At 34.7% G+C, this 20,091-nt stretch overlaps 1 protein-coding gene across 1 annotated transcript in view; it reads left to right on the top strand.

The window, feature by feature from the left end:
* LOC141437248 (glutathione hydrolase 1 proenzyme-like) overlaps positions 1 to 20,091 on the top strand; it is a gene marked incomplete at its 3' end in the record, with an annotated part of 66,994 nt that overhangs the window by 17,786 nt on the left and 29,117 nt on the right. Inside the window, 1 exon segment of the mRNA XM_074100501.1 lies at positions 6,240 to 6,429. Coding sequence (XP_073956602.1) covers positions 6,240 to 6,429 — 190 coding nt within the window.

The raw sequence follows: 20,091 nt of genomic DNA, 5'->3' as shown, positions 1-20,091 counted from the left end.
GCTTGGCTTCGGACTCATACGGGGGCTCCCTAGGCGCCCTCTGAATCTGAGGAGGCCTCTCGCACTGCGCTGCACCGCTCGTCTTAGAAGAGTCCCTGGCACTATCCTGGCACTGTTAGTCTTTCCACTGGCTTTACTTAGATCCACTGTTTATACTATTTACACTGATATGATCACAGCTACACTAGGCAAACCCTACGAGAATTTACAAATTACCTACGCTTGTGCCGTTGCACAAAGTTGGGATGTGCGACTCTATTGTATAGCCGTTTTTTTGTTTTGTAAAAAAAGGATCGTAGGTACAGGAGGGACCGCTTTACGAGGCGACCGCTCTCGACCGTGTCCACACCCCGAATCTTTTACGACCTAAAACGACTAGCTGAACATATATTAAAAAATAAAACAAAAGACTGTAATGGGAACAATACCCTGTGGCTAAAGATTAAAAAAATAAAATACGTCAAAGGCAGCTCAAAAATATACTTCAATTACGACGCATCGGAAGATTACCTCAACTTATTCACACGGGCTGCGCCAACATCTCGCAACATGGTGACACCTCAATCAGGCCCTCCATACAGCACAAGAAACCAACGCAACAAGTCAAATCTCACCTCCGTAAAACCACTACCGACTCCTGAAGCATTCTATACTCATCGTTTAGAAAAAATGTATAAGAAACCCTTGGCGATTTCTGCAGCAAAGAAAAGGGGTTTACTCGGTCTTTGCAATAAAGGTGTCATTCCCGAAGAGTATCATGGTTGGTTTCGCTCGCTTGACTGCGATAATGATGTTGTGGACCGAGTTCCAGATGTAGCAGCATCAGAATCCAGCAGCGATGAAGACGACTATTAACATTTTTTTTTTAAATTATTGGTTAAGGAATGTTTTTTGTATCATTTTTAATACAGTGATTAAATTTCAGTTTTTTATTTATTTCAAACACCAACAAAATTATTATTACGTGAATCCTAATCTTAGAAAAACTATTTTCTTTGATAAAAAAACACGGTAATCAGTAATATTCAGTGAAACTAAGGAGCCTTTAACAAGAAGTTCCAAATTTTTTTACAGGTAAAACCGCTTATACTTCGGTAGATTTTCAGTAAAGTCGTGTGAACTCAGAAACTATTAAGTGTTTCCTGTTATTTTGTGGTTTGGAGGTAAATTATATCTTAACTAAAGCTAAATCAAATAGATACGCAGCCATAAATGCTTTCCTGTGGGATATACACAAACCAGTATTTTTACAGCCAATACCTATTATGTACGCGACTATTTCTTTTTAATCTTGTTTTTATCGTCTATTTCATATAGTCTGGATCTTTTGCATGACTTGTTAATAAACGATATAAAATTATGCTTAGGGATTTATAAATGCTGTGTAAATTTGTTCACTTTTTGATATAGAAAATAACAGTCAAACATTCAAATGGCATTATCTCGAAACGTGTTTTTTGCACTTAATAGGTATTTGCAGTAATAGGACGATAATGTCACGGTATTTTTAAACGCAATATACCAATTATTCTAAAACGAGGATCGTAACATTCGTAACGCAAAGTACTATTACCCTAAATTCTTGATGTGAAGTGGCAAATCCAGACACATTCTTTATAGAGGGCCGTGAAGGTCAGATAAAGGAGGCGCTAAAAGAGTCTGCGAGCTAAAACTACATAATATTTACGTACAGTTTTATCGACTTCTTATTCATGGTTTAGTTTCGTGCGACAAATAACGTTAAAGTTTTATATTTTATTTCGTTTTAACATGTTGTAAAGGCTTGTGGTGTGGATCATACTTGTGTACTTTTGGTGTTTTAATTCTTACCGTTAAGCCATCTTTATCGAAAAAGTCGTAAATTAGCGCTGTGTAATCAATCATCATACCACTCTTAGATGCAGATTTTACTTAAATATCAGTAGAAAAGTAGAAATCAAATAAAGCACTATTTTTTTCTTAACAGACATTTATTTTTGTGTATACCTACCTACATCGTGGAGAAAGACCGAAATCTCGAGTAGATTAACTTCTCAGGAATGTTGTATATTGTTTGATTAAATTAAAATATATTTTAAATCAGTTTAATGCTACCTTTTGCATATTTTTTTAAATACCAATGGGCGTGTAGTTTAAAAGTTTGTAGTTTTAAATATCAATAGTGTGGGGTATCTATGGATAGGTCTGCAATAATGATATTGAGGTTTCTAATATTATTTTTTTTCTTCACTGAATAGTTTGCACGAGAGACACTTCCAAAGTGGTAAAATGTGTGCCCCCCCCCCCCTGTAACTTCTAAAATAAGAGAATGATAAAACTAAAAAAAATATATGATGTAGGTACATTACCATGCAAACTTCCACCGAAAATTGGATTGAACGAGATCTACTCGTAGTAAGTAGTTTTTTTTAATAAGTCATAAATCGTAAACTGCAATTTACCTTACATTAAAAAAAAATGTGTACGGAACCCTCGGTGCGCGAGTCCGACTCGCATTTGCCCGGTTTTTTAATCCGTGTTCTATTATTTTATGTCGTACTTCAAGTACCACAAAAACTAACTAATTATAAATAACTAACAATTAAATCAAATTTACCAACTTAATTAAACCAATTTTTATTGAAGTGATGTATTGTGCTGAAATTTGAGAGGTCTACATAATCCTTTTCGGCAAAAAAACACGTCAAATCTATTTCGATATAAACTATGTTCTGTAGTACGAACCATACACCTAGCATATTTAATTTATAGAACAAAAGTATCTTATCTTTGGTAGGAAGCTCCGAACGAAACATCTGAATAGACATTAAAGTTTCTGTTCTTTCGAATAGTACCTAATGATTAAAATTCTAGGGAAAAATGATAGTACTCATAATAGTGAAAACTTGGTTTGTAATCTTAATGCTGACCCACATTACAAAAGATTTGAGATAGATACAAGTATCAGTCTACTTATCTAATCTATTTTTTAATGAAGCCATAATAATACCTGGAAATGAAATCCGTTTGGCATCGAGTTTGTACACCTTAGGTTTATGCAAGGTTTTCACAATTGTCCGTGGATATTTTTAAGATCTTCATCACAACATTTAAGTACTTAGCACAATAAAGAGTATGAGTTTGATATGAGATATCCTTAGTGCATTCAGTACGGACAACGCATATACTTAAATAAACATTATGTAGTTAAAAAAAATTCTATCTCTCTCTTTTACATGTACTTAATCGTTTTCGTGCCTTTACCCCATTGCCTTTCATACCTATGCATTTGCTGCACCAGAAAAAATTTTTGGTGTGACAGCCTGCAGCGAATACGTTATTTTTTTTATTAAATTCTTTCAGAAAGGCTGTCACAGAAAAGATAATTAAAAAAACTACTACGCCGCAACTCCCACATTGTTTTAATCACGTAAATTTTATCACGCATTTGTCATTATTCATAACAATTGTTTAAATATAAAATATAACACGGTTGATGAATAACAACGCTTTGTAGATAAGTATACATAGTTAGTTCGGTTCTGAATAACAATAACAAATGAGCACTGTTGACTCGACATTCATTTATTTTATACCTATAGCGGTGTTTGCCATCCGTCAGTTCTATTATCAGAGGCTATTGACTTGTTCTAATGAAGTAGTTTTCTGTTGGCATTTTTTAGGTATACATACACGGCTGTAGCTGTAACATCTAATTGGGTTCGCACGTAAGTCTAGTGCACGATATCAATATTTTGTAATGTTTCTGCTATTTGTTTCTTTAGGTATCGGTATACTTCGGTTTTTGGCATCAGAAATACATCTCGATGCTGTGGGAATACCGGGATAAAATGCGGTGCGGCTATGCGGTATTCGACCATACCCAAGACGATAGCCAAGTGGTTAGAGAAGGTTTGAGGTCCCGGGTGCAATTCCCGGTCAGAGCAGATATCGCCGATAATGCCTGTTCACGGACGAGGCTTGTATAGTGCTTTTCTCAAATAAATCCAAGGAAGTAATACCATGTCACCATGTCACTTGATGATGAACTGATAACGGAAACAATAAAAAAAAAAGAAATTTGAATGAATTTCGGTACAAAATAACTCGTTTAAGTCGGTTAAAAATCACTCGTTTAAGGTTTAAACCATATAAGGATTTTTTTTGAAGCTGTTCGGGTTCGGGTTAATGTTTTTGCCCAATGCAGCAATGTTGTATGAAATTCCATTACTGTCCTCTAATTTGAAATTAGAACGAATGTTCAATAAGTGCAATGCAAAGACGTACTTCGCGTTCCGTCATCACGAATATAAGGACGACATTTTGGATGTTTGAGAGCATATATTTTATATTTATCTATATAAGTTTATTTATCCGTTGCCTATATAGTACTCTTACCCATAGTACCTACAAGCTTGCTTTGTTTGGGACTAGGTCATTTTTCCCATGATGATATTATTATTTATTATATTATTATTCCAGAAATTTACGCTTTAAATATCATTGAAATTCGTCTAGATTTCATATTAACCAACATTCAAGTTTATAATATCAATTTGTAGGATTTTGACGGCAACGATGGCAGCTGCTGGTTTTTGCTTTTCAGAAATTTAAAGCGATCCAAAAAATGACCAATCGAATAAAAACATTGCGACTTTCAATTTTCATGTGGATCATTATATTTGGTACGGCGCCGAAGTTTCTAAAGCTTTCTCCTTGATCCAGCCTCGACGCGGGCGCAGTTTCACTAAATACGAGTAGGTAGTGTTGTTACTTTATATTTAGAGTAGGTAGGGATGTGCCGGATATCCGTAACTGTAACCACAAATATTCGCATGAAGAAAAAAATCCGTAACCATTTATTTTTACCGGATGTTTTGTAACTATTCTCATATTCAGCTGAAAGACGTCCACTGTTGATAAAGCCTCCCCTTACAACGCAACTATGGACAACCACTTGCCACTTGTACTTACCAGTTGGTCGCAATTCTAACGATGTCGTCAGTCCACCTGGTTGGAGGCCTGCCAAAGCTTCGTCTTCCAGTTCCTGGTCGCCACTCGGGAACGTTATCCCTCAATCGTTTTTTCTCCCAGTGGTTTTAATCCTCAATTATTTTGTAAAGAATTTCATTAACTATACATAATTATATCTAAAAATTTAAACAACAGCAGCGAAATGCTATTTAAACTTCAATTAAATTGCTTTTATACGTATCTTAAATCTCGTATTTGGTAGGTATAAGGTAAGGTCCGAGTGGTCGACACGCTAATGCCCAATAGACGACACCCTGCTACAATACAAGTAACAGGCAGTAGACCGTTTCGGCCGTATTTTTGAAATTTATACCTACGGCTGCGCGGAGCGCTAGGGTTGGCAACTACAAAAAGTAAAACGGACGTGTGTAGATTTTTATTGTAATAATAATAAATAATAAATATCACGGGACATTCGATAAAATTCATCCATCCCAGCCTATATACGTCCCACTGCTGGGCACAGGCCTCCTCTCAGAACGAGAGGGCTTGCACCATAGTTCCCACGCGAGCCCATTGCGGATTGGGAACTTCACACGCACCATTGAATTGCTTCTCAGGTTTGTGCAGGTTTCCTCACGATGTTTTCCTTTCCCGCAAAACTCGTGGTAAATATCAAATGTAATTCCGCACATGAATTTGGAAAAACCCAGAGGTGCGAGCCGGGGTTTGAACCCACGACCCTCTGCTTGAGAGGCGATAGGTCAAACCGCTAGGCCACCACGGCTTATACACACACACACACACACACACACACACACACACACACACACACGCACGCGCACGCGCGCGCACGCACGCACGCACGCACGCACGCACGCACGCACGCACGCACGCACGCACGCACGCATTGGGACAGTGATGAGCACTTGTACAAAATACCGGTAATGTAAAACACACCCACCTAGCCTAGAGCATATTAGACAGACATAATTTCAAAATTCGTGGTGACCTAGTGGTGGTAGTCAAACACCTATGGCCTCTCAGGCACTGACTCATCGGTTCAAATCCGGGCTCATATCTCTGCGTTTTTGAAATTCTGTGTGAAATTACATTCGAAATTTACCACGAGATTTATTAGCAATCACCGACTTTTCTATCGCCATTTTACGGGTGGTATTTACTTACCGATATTACGTTTTTTCGTTTCTCTGTTTGGCCTTGCAAAATTTTCTCATTTACATTTTACGTAAAAAAATATTTAACTCGAAATTCTCTTCCCCTAGGATCCCTAGCAGTGGGGGTGCCAGGTGAACTTCGGGGAATGTGGAAAGCCCACCAACGGTGGGGCCTGCTGCCCTGGGAGAGCCTGATCAAACCCACCCTAGAGTTCTGCAGATACGGAATTAAATTGTCCCGCGTTATGTACGGCGGTCTCGAGAGTGCTCCATATATCAAGAGTGATCCACTGTTGAAGTAAGTTGAAACAGTTTCATTTATATTGGAGAACTAAACCAAGTCCATTTTAGCAGCACATTATTTGATAAATGGGCGTTTTCAAATAAAGTGTATCCTACCTTTTTTTATTTTGGAAAAAAATATGGTTTCTCCTACTCAAAATCAAGACAAGAGCACAATCGATTCCGATCGTTTAAAAAATGTCCCCGTTTTTTGATTCAAAATTTAATGAGTCAGTCAATTTAGACACGTCGCCCATACTGAGGGTATGAAAAAAACGTCGCAAAACTGAAATTGTTTTTGGGTCATTTTTTAAACTATCGGGATCGATTGTGCTCTTGATTCTGAGTAGGAAAAACCATACTTCTTCCAAAATTTCAAAAAAATAAAGGGTACGCCCAACGCCCAAATAATTAAATACCGTATATCGATACAAAACCAGCATTTGGTAGCATCATTTGTCAGCAAAGGTAGATACTCTGATTAGTATCATAAGTAATGAATTATCCGTAAATGCCAGAGCGATATTTATTTTGAACTTGTTTTGAACAATAACTTCGATAGGAAAGACGGATAATTGACAACCATGCTTGACAAAAAAAATGTTCTATTTTGTTTCGTGTTCGTTGTTGTCGTGTTAAGTATTGGAAATACTACCGCTGTTGGAACATCGGAAGGAAAAATGAATAAATGTATTGTAAATATACTTTCTTCAAAAAGTCTTCGTGGATCAGACTTGGCCATTATTAACAATGACATGGTAACAAACAATTTAATTCAAAAGATTCATGACACTATGAACGTCAAACTCTACGTTAAAGATTATAACGTATCTGTGAGCACGACAGCCAATACGTATATAATTTATGTCCAAGATCTTTCCAACTTTGAAGGTCTCATCGACAACCTGGACAAAGATTGGTATCGCAAACCAGAATCCCTTTACATCGTTATACTGAAAAATAATGACAAAGATATCGTGCCATCAATATTTTGAACATTATGGAATCACCACATAATACATGTTTTAGTTGTTATTATATGCGACATAAAAGATGATGGTTCAATTTATACATATTATCCGTACGCAGAAGGAAGATGTGGTCGAGATTATAAAAATATTGTCAGGCTTTGTGAATTTAAAAATAATAGAGAGCCTAATGTAATTGAAATTTTGAATGAATATGACAAACCAGTTCTGAAGAATTGCACAATGCAAGTGGGTACTAACATTATTCCACCTTATGTTATATCAGCTCAATCTACAAGTAATGAATTCATAGTTGGAATCGAGAGATTTTTATTGGAGATGCTGTTTCAAAGGGAAAATATATCACTGAGCTACACATACTTTACTGAGAGTCTGGAATTCGGACGCATACTGGACAACTTCACAGTCACGGGGAAGATAGGAAAACTGTATGCAAACGAAATTGAATTGTTGTATGGCGGATTCCTATTAAACCATCAACGTGTGATATTTTTTGATTTTATAAGTAATCATTTAACACTCCAGGATAAATTCATTACCATTACCCCTAATGCTGGTTTAGTTGAAAAATGGAAAATAGTTTACTTAATGTTTGATTGGGCGGTTTGGTTATTATTAGTGTTCGTTTTATTGTGTTGTGCAGTGTTTCTTTCTGGCATAAGTACTTTTGTGACGGTGCGGAAGAAATTAGTTTCTGAGCTTTTTAAACTTTTCAGAAGTGCAACTCAATACAATTCTTTGATTCTTCGAAATAACATTTACCAAAACTTGATAATTATTCATTGGCTTTGGTTCATTTTTTTAATAAATTGTTTCTATCAAACTAAGTTAACAAGCTTTACGACTTATCGATCATATAAGTCACAGGTAAACGATCTTTCATCTTTGCAAGCCCATAATTTAAGACCAATTTTCACAAAAGATGTGTTAAAGCTTTTTAATATTACAGGTGAAATTTCTAAATTGATTAACGATCATACGACTGTTGATATTTGCGAGACAGTCGATGATTGTTTGAGGGATATTGCTAATAGCGATACTAAGTACTCAATTATACTACGTTTTCGTGTACTTTGGTGGATGTCTAATCACCCACAGGAGAGAAAACAAATTCATATAATGAAACAGAAATTTTCTAATACAATATATGGAATATTTTTCAAACGAGGTTTTCCACTACTGCGTGAGTTTGATGACAAAATGTTGCGGATAGTAGAATCAGGGTTTTTGCAAGCTGTTAAAGGATTTCATAGTATTGATCGCGAATCTAAGGCCGCAAATGGAGTCATGAGGTCGCTTGAAATAACTACTTGGAAATTAGAAGATCTAATTATACCATTCGGCCTTCTTCTTCTTGGTGAACTTTTGTCAGTGTTAATGTTTATTACTGAAATATTGTACAAGATTAATTTAAATTATTCTTCCACTTTTCTGTATTTATAGTCCAGCTAGATGTTACAATTATATATATTTACCTATGTGTCTACTGTTTTCTAGAATGTATTTACCCCGTATACGTTACTTATAGTTTAAACATTCAGATGATATGCACTGTGTGTTTCAACTATCCCGAATAAATATATCAAGTAAAACATAAATTTTACTTTATTTTTCACGAATAACTTCTAACACTCGAGATCATAAAATACCCTAGAATTTGATAATTTTTCTGTTTAGTGACTAAGTAAAAAAAAGGTTACATATATCTTAAAAAGCTTATTTAACCGGAACATGACACCATGCTAATTAGTAGTAGGTAGTTCTAACGGGTGATATTTTTTTTTTGAAATCAAAGTGAAAATAATTACAGGCTTTTACCATTTTCGTGACGACAACTTAGGTAAGTGAAATAAAATGTCCGTGGGTTGATAATTAGTCTTAAAAATGGGGTACACAAAACAGTCATTATCATTTGTCAGTAACTAACATGTTCAGTTTGGAACTGTATTTTCATGGTTATGGTTAACAATACCTTAGTCTATAGCCATGTTGCATCAAATTTTATTTTTATTTTGTGTTTTGAGAATTAGTGACATGTTAAGTTTTGGAAAAATAACCAAGGCCGATATAATAGAAGATGCAATAGAGATCTGTATCGTAAATATACTTTCATCTAAAAGTCAACTTGGATCAGACTTAGCTATTATCAACAATGATGTGTAAAAAAAATCGTTTAGTTCAGAAGATTCATGATACCCTCAACGTAAAACTTTACATAAAAGATTACAATGTGTCTGTGAACTCATCACCAAGTACATACATCATTCAAGTGCAAGATATTTTCAATTTAAAATACTTAATCGACAACCTTGATAAAGATTGGTATCGTAAGCCGGATGCTCTATACATAATAATATTAAGTAATACCTGTGAAGATGATTTCAGAACAATATTTAAAATACTATGGGAGTATCACATAGTACATGCTCTTGTTATTTTCAACGACAATCGACAATCGACGAATAATGATATCAATGATGCTTCAGTTTATTCTTATTACCCATATGCAGAAGGCAGATGTGGCCGAGATCACGAGAACACGGTTAAAATTTGTGAATGCAAAAATTCTAAAATGCTGGATGTCGTTAAAATATTACGTGACTTTGATAAACCGGTTCTGAAAAATTGCACAATTCAAGTCGGTACTCACTTTAACGCTCCTTTAGTTATAAATGATACCACTGCAACGAGTAAATTTACGATTGGTATTGAAAGACTTTTATTAGAGATGCTGCTTCAAACGGAACATGTTTCTTGGAATTACACATTTTCACCTCCTGGTCTTGGCTTTGGTCATATACTTGATAACTTCACAGTGACTGGAAAATTAAGGGAACTGTATGAAAATGAAATAGATTTGGTGTTTGGTGGATTTATACTAAGTAATAGACGATCCATTTTCTTTGATTTTATATGTACGCATTTAGCATTTCAAGATAGTTTCATTGCTGTCGTCCGCAACGCTGGTAAAGAGGAAAAATGGAAAATCCTTTTCATTGTGTTTGATCACACGGTATGGTTATTAATACTGTTTGTTCTATTGTTTTGTGCGGTGTTACTTTCCGATTACAGTAACTCTGCGACAAGTCAAAAGAAAGTTAGTGACGCTTCTGAGCTCCTTAATCTTTTTGGAAGTTTGACTCAAAACAAAAATTTGCATCTTAGAAGTAACATTTTTCGAAACTTGATAATTGTTCATTGGCTTTGGTTTATTTTCTTGCTAAATTGTTTCTACCAAAGTAGGCTGACAAGCTTCGCCACATATCGGTCATATAAGCCTCAGATAAACGAGTTCTCGTTTTTACGCAATCATAATTTTACACCAATTCTAACTAAAGATGTATTGTTGTATTTCAAACATTCTGATAAAATATCTGTTTTGAATAAAGATATATCTGAAATTGACAATTGCGGTGAAATTCAAGATTGCTTAATGGACATAGAGATGAGTAATACTAAGTACACAGTTATGCCGCATTTTCTTACGCTTTGGTGGGGATCCATATATCCGAAGGAAAAACATCGCGTGCATATAATGAAAGAGATTTTTTTCAATACACTTTATGGTATATTTTTTAAAAAAGGTTTTCCAATGTTGCGAAAATTCGATGAAAAAATGTTGCGGATAGTTGAATCGGGTTTTTTACAATGTTTTGAAAAATTTCATAGAATTCATCTCAGTACAAATACACACGAAGGTGTGAAAAGGGCATTTGAAAAAAGCTTCTTGAAATTGGAAGACTTAATTGTACCATTTTACATTCTCTTTCTTGGAGCACTTTTATCATTTTTAATCTTTATTGTTGAGATAACTCGCCAGCATAATGCTACTTAATATCCTTTTTTACTTCCTAGTTTTTTATGGAATACAAATCATGCTGTTGCTATAAGCATTAATAGCAAGCATTCTTTGCTGTACGATATTTAGGTAACTGCAAGAACGAAAAAGGCGTACTATATTTGTTTTTCAGGGGAGTGGATGAGTTGCAATACTTAACTGAAACACAAATACAAAAAACTTGATAAAATATAACCACAAATCGCACTATTTCAGCTATTTACATTTTATATAAGATAATTAATCCACTTCGTGACGGTAATACATTACATGTTACGAAAGATTTCGAGGGTTGATAAATAGTTGTAAATAATGTAACGAGTACAGAACGGTTATTAGGTGATTTGTCTTTTACTGTATTCTATTCATTTATGGGCTTAATTATTCACCTAAACAAGGAAGTGTAAACTGTGATTGTTAGCTTAAAGTATTTGTTTGATAGTTAACGTTCAACAGCTTTCTCCGCCATGTTTGGTAAACTAGTTATTTCTTGTTTTCTAATTCAAGTCGTATTAAGTGTTGAAAAACTAACTGCTTTTGATCTACCAGACGATGCAATGGAGATATGTATTGTGAATATTCTTTCATCTAGAAGCCAACTTGGATCTGATTTAGCCATTATCAACAATAATTTAGTGACCAATAATTTAATTCGGAAGATTCATAACACATCCAACGTCAAGCTATATGTGAAAGACGATACAGTGGCCGAGAACATATCACCCACTTCGTACATTATCCTTGTGCAAGGCTTACATCAACTAAAAGATTCGATTCACAACCTCTACCGAGATTGGTATCGTAAACCAAATGCTTTATATATCATACTAATAAGAGAAATTGGTCAAGATGATTTTTTCAATATATTCAGAATATTATGGAAACGTAATATAACAAATATTCTTGTTATAATAAACGAAAGAGATGATGAGGCTTCCATTTATTCGTACTATCCATATGCAAAAGGTGGCTGTGGTCGAGATTATAATAATACTATTAAGCTTTGTGAATGCAAAAATGTCAGAGAGTTTGATGTTTTCAAACTTTTACAAGAGTATGATAAACCTGATTTGAAAAACTGCACATTACAAGTCGGTACTCACATTAGTGCTCCCTTCGTTTTAACTGACCAAGTCACAGTGAACAAATTTGCACTTGGAATTGAAAGGCTTTTAATTGAATTGCTGCTTGATATGGAAAATATATCTTGGAATTACACAATTTTTCCTGACATTCTTGATTCCGGACATATATTTGACAATTTTACAGTAAGTGGACAATTAGGAAAACTACATGAAGGCGAGGTGGATTTACTGTTTGGAGGGTTCTTGGTAACCGATAGACGTTTGTTATTCTTTGATTGTATAAGTAATCACTTGGCACTTCAAGATAATTTCATTACCGTAGTACCCAAAGTTGGGTTATTGGAAAAATGGAAAATAGTTTATATAATGTTTAATCCCATTGTTTGGTCTTTAATATTATTGTCATTGGTTTTCTGTGCGATAACTCTTTCCAATTTCAGTAAATTAATTTCAATCCAACATGTTTCTTTTAATAATTCTGCGTTTTTTATACTTTTTGGTAACGCTACTCAAAACCAAAGACTAAAACTTCGAAGAACAATATTTTCCAGAACTTGATAGTTATACATTGGCTTTGGTTCATTTTCTTAGTAGGCTGTTTTTACCAAACAAGATTAACAAGTTACGCTACATTTCGGCCGTACAAGCCGCAGATAAATGAATACTCTTGTCTACAAAACCGCAACTTTACACCAGTTTTAACCAAAAACATAATGTTGTTTTTCAACCACACTGGCAAAATATCCTTGATAAACAAACATCCTTCGGATATTAAAAATTGCGGGAAAACTAATGATTGCCTGGTAATGGTTGCAAATAGCAAGAATAAATACACAGTTATGCCGCATTTACGAACCCTTTGGTGGGTAGCAAAGAATCCGGAGCAAAAGAAACGCATTCATATGCATGAGAATTTTTACAATGTACTTTATGGTTTATTTTTCAAAAAAGGATTTCCACTACTACGTGGCTTTACTATGAAAATGTTGCGGATAGTAGAATCGGGTTTCTTACAAGGCTTCAAAGGATTTCATCGGGTTCATCGTAGTACAAATCCTGGTTATGGTGTAAAGAGATCATTCGAAATAAGCTCTCTCAAATTAAAAGATCTGGCATTGCCATTTAATATTCTAATATCTGGTTGTATTTTATCACTTTTAATATTCATTGTTGAGACCACGCACAAAAATTTGTATCGTGTTTAAGAAGTAATTCGAATTTTGGCGTTTACATTAGACCGAATTCAAAAAAATAGTATATAAGGTTTTTTTCTACTTATATGAACGCTTTTTTTGTCATAAAAACAACGCATTAATTAAACGGGGACTTACTAACATATATGGTGGAGCACCGAAATATGTTGTTATTAGTCTAAGATAAGGTAATTTTATTATAAGTTCGAAAAATTGTAATTACCTACCTATAATGAAAGTCAAACGTGAATGTTTTCCATTTTTGGACAACATTAATATTCTAAATATTTGTTTAAGATTGTTTGGCATGTTGACCTTTGAATGAAAAATTTCCAGTGTCGCTTTACCAGCTTTTCCATCTTCTGTCCATAGTTCAGCAAATCTCATAAGTAAAATTTTAAGGGCATTCCCTTAGATGAATGATTGGTCTCGCGCGCTCGCTCGACTAGATACCGCCGGCGTACTTGTCAAATGCGGCAACAAATAGTACGCCGAATTCGGCGTACCCGAGCCCGAGCCCGAGGCGAGTCAGTCGCTTTGCAAACTGTGCGTAAGGTGCATGTACCGAATTTTTGTTAAATTTTGGTCATAAACCGAGGTAAAATGCCAGTTTTCGCAGTGAAACTGTTTAAAAATAATACTACAAGAAATAAGAAGGACACTGGGATCACATACCATCAGTAAATATCGTATAATTTCGAAATTACAAAATAAAATAACATGAACCCTAAACGCCATTCTGTGTTGCCGCGTACACAAGAATCAAATTCCCCGTGGTTGAGATTTTAATAAATTGAATTTTATTGTTATCATCATTAAATGATGATAAATTTAAAAACTTATTTTATTTAAGTATCTACACAATTATTATATATACATAACCTAGTTCTATATTATTTAATGTTTATCTTTGTGATATATACACTGAAGGTGTATAAATTGTTAACCGACACTATTTAATTAAGGAGTGAATGTGTCTTAAAATTAAAAATGTTTTTCGTCTTCCCAGTCAAAAATCCCGATCAGCTGATTTACTTAGGTATTACGGGAAAGGAAAAAAAATTTTTTTTTCGTATTTCTACCCATTTTCCTGAAATGTTGACTTTTTACCCGACTGCCCGAAGGAGGGAGGGAGGTTAAGTATGTATGTCCATGAATTTTTAGTAATAATTTGTAAATATTGAATGTCCTTAAATATATATATTTTTTAATTAAAAGTGAGGCCTGATCATTGATATACCTACATCATACCTACCATTTTTAAAGAAGAAACCTACGCCTAACCTATACACAAACATATTAATACATTCACTCTTAATTACTTCTCAATTTCTAAGTATTTCCCAAGATACATTTTGTAACCAGTAACTTAATAGACCACAGACTAATTTATTTTCCCAATAATTCGGGTAACAGTGGAGCAGCTGGCAACACAATTCATCACGCACACTAGCATCCTTGCAAATTGTCTTACACCGTTCTTACGCACACTACAATATTGAGTTGCCGCATTCACGGACCTTTTGTTTTTAGGTAGCGTGGTATCTAGTCGAGCGAGCGCGCGAGACCAATCATTCATCTAAGGGTATTCCCTTCAAACTTTGAGATTGCTGGCTTGGCGGAAGCTAGAAACACTTTTTTAATTTTCTAGTTTCCTAGGTCAACATGGATAGTTTCTCTAAATTCACAAAGGCGCTGGAATGCATTTTGTTTTAGTTTTAGGCTTTTTATTAATATTTTTAATTTATGTAAGTATTTTAAGTCTAAGATATATTTACTTATGTACAGTCAAGTGTAATAATATGAACTTATTCAAAGTTTCAAAAATAAGTACCACACTTTTATTCCAACGCAATAAAGCCGTAGTAACATATTATTGAGTGTTTCGAATAGATGCTTATTTTTGCACTTGACTACATAGTTTTAATTTAAAATTAGTATGTAATAAAATCAAATTAGATATTTAAGTAAAGTGTAGTTTTACTTTCCTGGTTTTCCTGGGACTGTATGAAACATGAAATGTCAAGCTATTTAGCAAAACATTGAAAAATATGTACTTCTGTCATTTAAATTCTCAATATTATAGCTTCATTGTAAGTTTTATATACCTACTTACTACCATCATGAATATTTTCAAAATTTTCATACCAATGGTTTACATTTTAGAAGGGAGGGGGGAGGACGCTCGATTTTGAAGAAAATCTGTACTTTAAAATTGAATATTCCGCAAATAGATTACTGAATCGAAAAATCGTCTTCACAACCTCGCAATAAAAGATCTATCCAACGACCCCACACTATAGGGTTAGACGAGTAAAAAATACCCCCCTTTACGTCTATGGGAGGTACCTAGAGGTTTTTTTTTTCAATTTTGTTTTACCATTTTATTGGCATTATAGATAAGTAGTCTCTGAGAAAAGCTGCGGACGGAGATATAGACAGACAGACATGGCGAATCTATAAGGGTTCCATTTTGCTATTTTGGCTACGGAACTCTAAGAACCCTATTTGATTACTCCCTCGGGCTCATTCAAATCCCTTAAAAATGGATTCGTCATCACAAATAAAGATATTTAACCCCTACATATCAAATTTCATAGAAATCGTTTGAGTTGAGCCGTTATTTATTTTAAAATTAAATATATAAGAATTGCTAGTTTAAGTGTATGAAATTGTACACAAAATAATACTAGCAAAAGAAACATATACATAAACGCAATTTTAAACGACCGGATAGCTAAGTGGTTACAGAACCTAACTACGAAGTTATCCCATGACCATGATATTTAATACTATTATTTATTAAATTTATCACTTTAGTAAGTAAAAGTTTATTAAAAAGTAAATGTTAAGTAAAAGTTTATTCAGAAACTAGCTGTCGCCCGCGACTCCGTCCGCGTAGTATGAAAAATAGTTAGCGTTCTCAGACTTACCAAACATACTTACACAAAAAAAATCTTGTTATTCGGTCCAGCCGTTTCGGATTCGGATGAGTTTGGTTACAAACACTGTGACACAACTATTTTATATAGATAGGGTAAGTCCAGGATAGATGCCCCACTTTTTGAAATGGCTTTATAACTCAATAATTCCTCATTTAACGCGTATGATAACTATGATCCATAATCTATTATTTTACTGTACTTGTTACGATATTATGTCTAAGTCATGTCTACAGTGCTTTCATTCTAGCATGGTGCGTGTGACACTTAAATGCACGTTCGTTTTACTCAAAAACAGTTGCTGGCGGGCTAAATAAATGGAAGTATATTTCAGTTGTAGCCTGAATATGACTGACGTAAAATTTTAAAACATAAAGAACTATATTATATAAAACAAATTTAAGCTATCAGATTTTTATAATCAATTAATTAAATTCAACGCACAATTAAATGAAAAAACGTAATATGCATGTCGTAACACCAGAGACTCGTTTAGTGATGGGACCTAATGGATCTTGAGTTATATCGGTACTTATTAATTGGTAAGTAACAAATATTCTTGCAAACTCCGTTTAGCCTTACTTAAGTGGCAAATAATATTCCAACCCAGAATTTCACTAATATTCTCAATAAAATTAGCGTAATAATCTGATTAATGATGACATTAATTATGATTAAGATTTTAATTATTAATTTTATCGACTCAAGTTTCGACACTTTGACTCTCTAGTCTTGTGATATTGACAGCTGTCACCCGCACCATGCTACAATGAAAGTACTGTAGTGTCTAGTCGATTTTGTGTAAATCGTACTTTTTGGACCTCTTAAAAATGGGATAGGTGCCTATATACCGTGGGGGATAGACGATTCGGCGCAAAAATGGGTCAGAGGATAGATAAAAGAAAAGAAAAGAAAAGAAAGAGAAAGAGCGTACTCCTACCTTAAAGCCGGCAACGCACTTGTGACTCTTCTGGTGTTGCAGGTGTCCATGGGCGACGGTAATCGCTTACCATCAGGCAATCCGCCGCTCGTTTGCCCCCTATACCATAAAAAAAAAAAAAAAAAAGATGCCCTTTAAAATCAAACATGTTAAATTAAGTTATCAGTCTTTTATTTTCATTATTTTGAAATAATTAGAACTATTATTATTATATTTAGCCTATAACTGTGTCCCTCTGCTGGGCAAAGGCCTCTCCTCTTGACTTCCACAACTCTATCCAGAGCTAATTAGAACTATTTTTTTATAGTTTCAAACATATGAGAAACTACACTAAATAATAAATAAAACAGTTATGAATGTAATTGTTTTTGGTCGTTTTTGGGAAAACGTCGTCTTAGTGTCCTAGGCGATATTTTGCACGTTTTAGCCAGTTTGTTGACTGACTCCTTTTTCTCCCTTCTTAATTTCCTCGATGGCTGCTTACATGCTTTCTTCAGACCAGTCGATGTTATGCGGGACAACGCTCTATTTTCTCTTATATTATTTACGAGGCATTTTGCCTCTATTATCATCATCATACAGCCGTAGGACGTCCACTGTTAGGCATAGGCCCATAGAGTTCCAGTTGTTATCGTCGGAAGCGGCCTCCATCCAGCGCCGCCCCTCTGCAACAAAATATTATGTGAAACAAGTTGAGAATAGATGCTCTTAGGGGCATCTATCATCGATCAAAAACGGGGCAAGTATACTTTTCGCAGAGGACAGATGCCCTTACAGGTAAAAGTTAAGTAACAATAAAATCACGATAAAACCTATTAATCCTTGTAGCCTAACTTTCAATGCAACCAAATCAATTTATGAAAGACAGATATTATTAGCGAGTCAAAAGTTGTACGAAAACAAATACGTTTACGAATATAAATTTCACGCTTTCCGTGGTCTCGCCTTGGAAGGTTTTGGCACTCACAGACGAAACGCGTACGCTCTTGCTTATGATCGCAGTGGCACCGAGGTTTACGGGTAAGGATGCTTGCTGTTACGTAGCGAAATTTGAGTCCCACAGTTTTGCTACTAGCCGAAATAAAAATCGAGGCATCTATCCCACTGGGGCATCTATCCTGGAATTACCCTAGTACAGATTACAGTTACATACATTACAATTACATTTCACGAGTATAGGTACTCACGGGACGTGCATTGAGCAGCATTAGGCAGCGCTAGTGCTACCCGTAGAAGGCAATAATTTTCTGATTTTTATAAACAGGTAACTTTATGGATTAAACTTATATTACAGTATAATAAGAAACAGGAGCGATCATTTTTGTCATAAAATAAAACGATATAAAAAATTTAATCACTTTACATTAACTTGTTCAGCCGAAGGACAACTATTTGCTACTAGAAATTTGTTGTAATCCTTGTCATTAAATCAGGAAAGGATGGAATTAACTATTATATGAATACTATTTGCCGTTTCTTCCGCGCCAGGTTCAACGATGGATTTGTTCATAAACGTAATAAGAGGTACAACTTAATTAATAAATTTAAACTCAAGTTAAAACAATTTCGTCGTTCAAAGTGTAGATATCAATATTTATGGGCACATACGGATCCCTAAAATATATACTCATAACAGAATGAAAAATACTACAAGTATGTATGACACAGTAATTACATCGGTCATTAACAACTACCACTAATGCGCTATTAAAATATGAATAATAATTGCTATTGTAATTGTCCTTTGACAGTTAACACTTTACAGTAGCACTGTCAGCCATGCTTCATAAGACAACTCTTTTTTATTTGACAAGCAACATTTTTACCATCGTGCTTGGTGTTGAGAAAATAACTTCCGTTGGTATACAAGAAGATGCCATGGAGATGTGTATTGTTAATATGCTTTCATACAAAAGTCAACTGGGTTCTGACTTGGCCATTATTAACAATGATGTAGTAACTAATCGATTAATTCAGAAGATGCATGACACTTTCAACGTCAAGCTCTACGTAAAAAGACTATAATGTGTCTGTGAGCACGTCACCTAGTATGTATATAATTCATGTGCAAGATTTATTTCAGCTCGAAAATTTAATTGACAATCTCGATAGAGATTGGCATCGTAAACCTGAAGCCCTTTCATCATTATACTGAAAAATATCAGCGAAGATCATTTTAGAAGAATGTTTAAAATGTTATGGGAATATCACATAATACATGTTCTTGCCGTCGTTGACATTGCAGGTAAGAATAGCGATAATGCTTCAGTTTATTCTTATTTTCCATACGCAGAAGGCGGATGTGGACGAGATTATAACAACACGGTTAAGATTTGTGAATGCAAACATGTAATGGAGTTAGATATCATCGCAACGTTACATAAAACGTGACAAGCCTGTTTTGAAGAACTGCACCATTAAAATCGGCACTCGTAAGAATCCTCCTTTGTCTATACCTGATCAAGATGCAACAAGTGAATATACAGTTGGAATAGAAAGACTATTACTAGAATTGCTGCTGCAAGGGAAAATATATCGTGGCACTATGTTTTTTCTATCTGAAGATCTCGAATCTGGACATGTACATGATAACTTTACAATAAATGGCATGTTAGAAAAACTGTACGAAAACGAAATCGATGTGCTATTCGGTGGATTCATAGCAAACAATAAACGTTCAATATTCTTTTG

The sequence above is a fragment of the Choristoneura fumiferana genome, chromosome 17, assembly GCF_025370935.1.
Source record: "Choristoneura fumiferana chromosome 17, NRCan_CFum_1, whole genome shotgun sequence".
Lineage (NCBI taxonomy): Eukaryota > Metazoa > Arthropoda > Insecta > Lepidoptera > Tortricidae > Choristoneura > Choristoneura fumiferana.
This window is presented reverse-complemented; position numbering and strand designations above follow the sequence as displayed.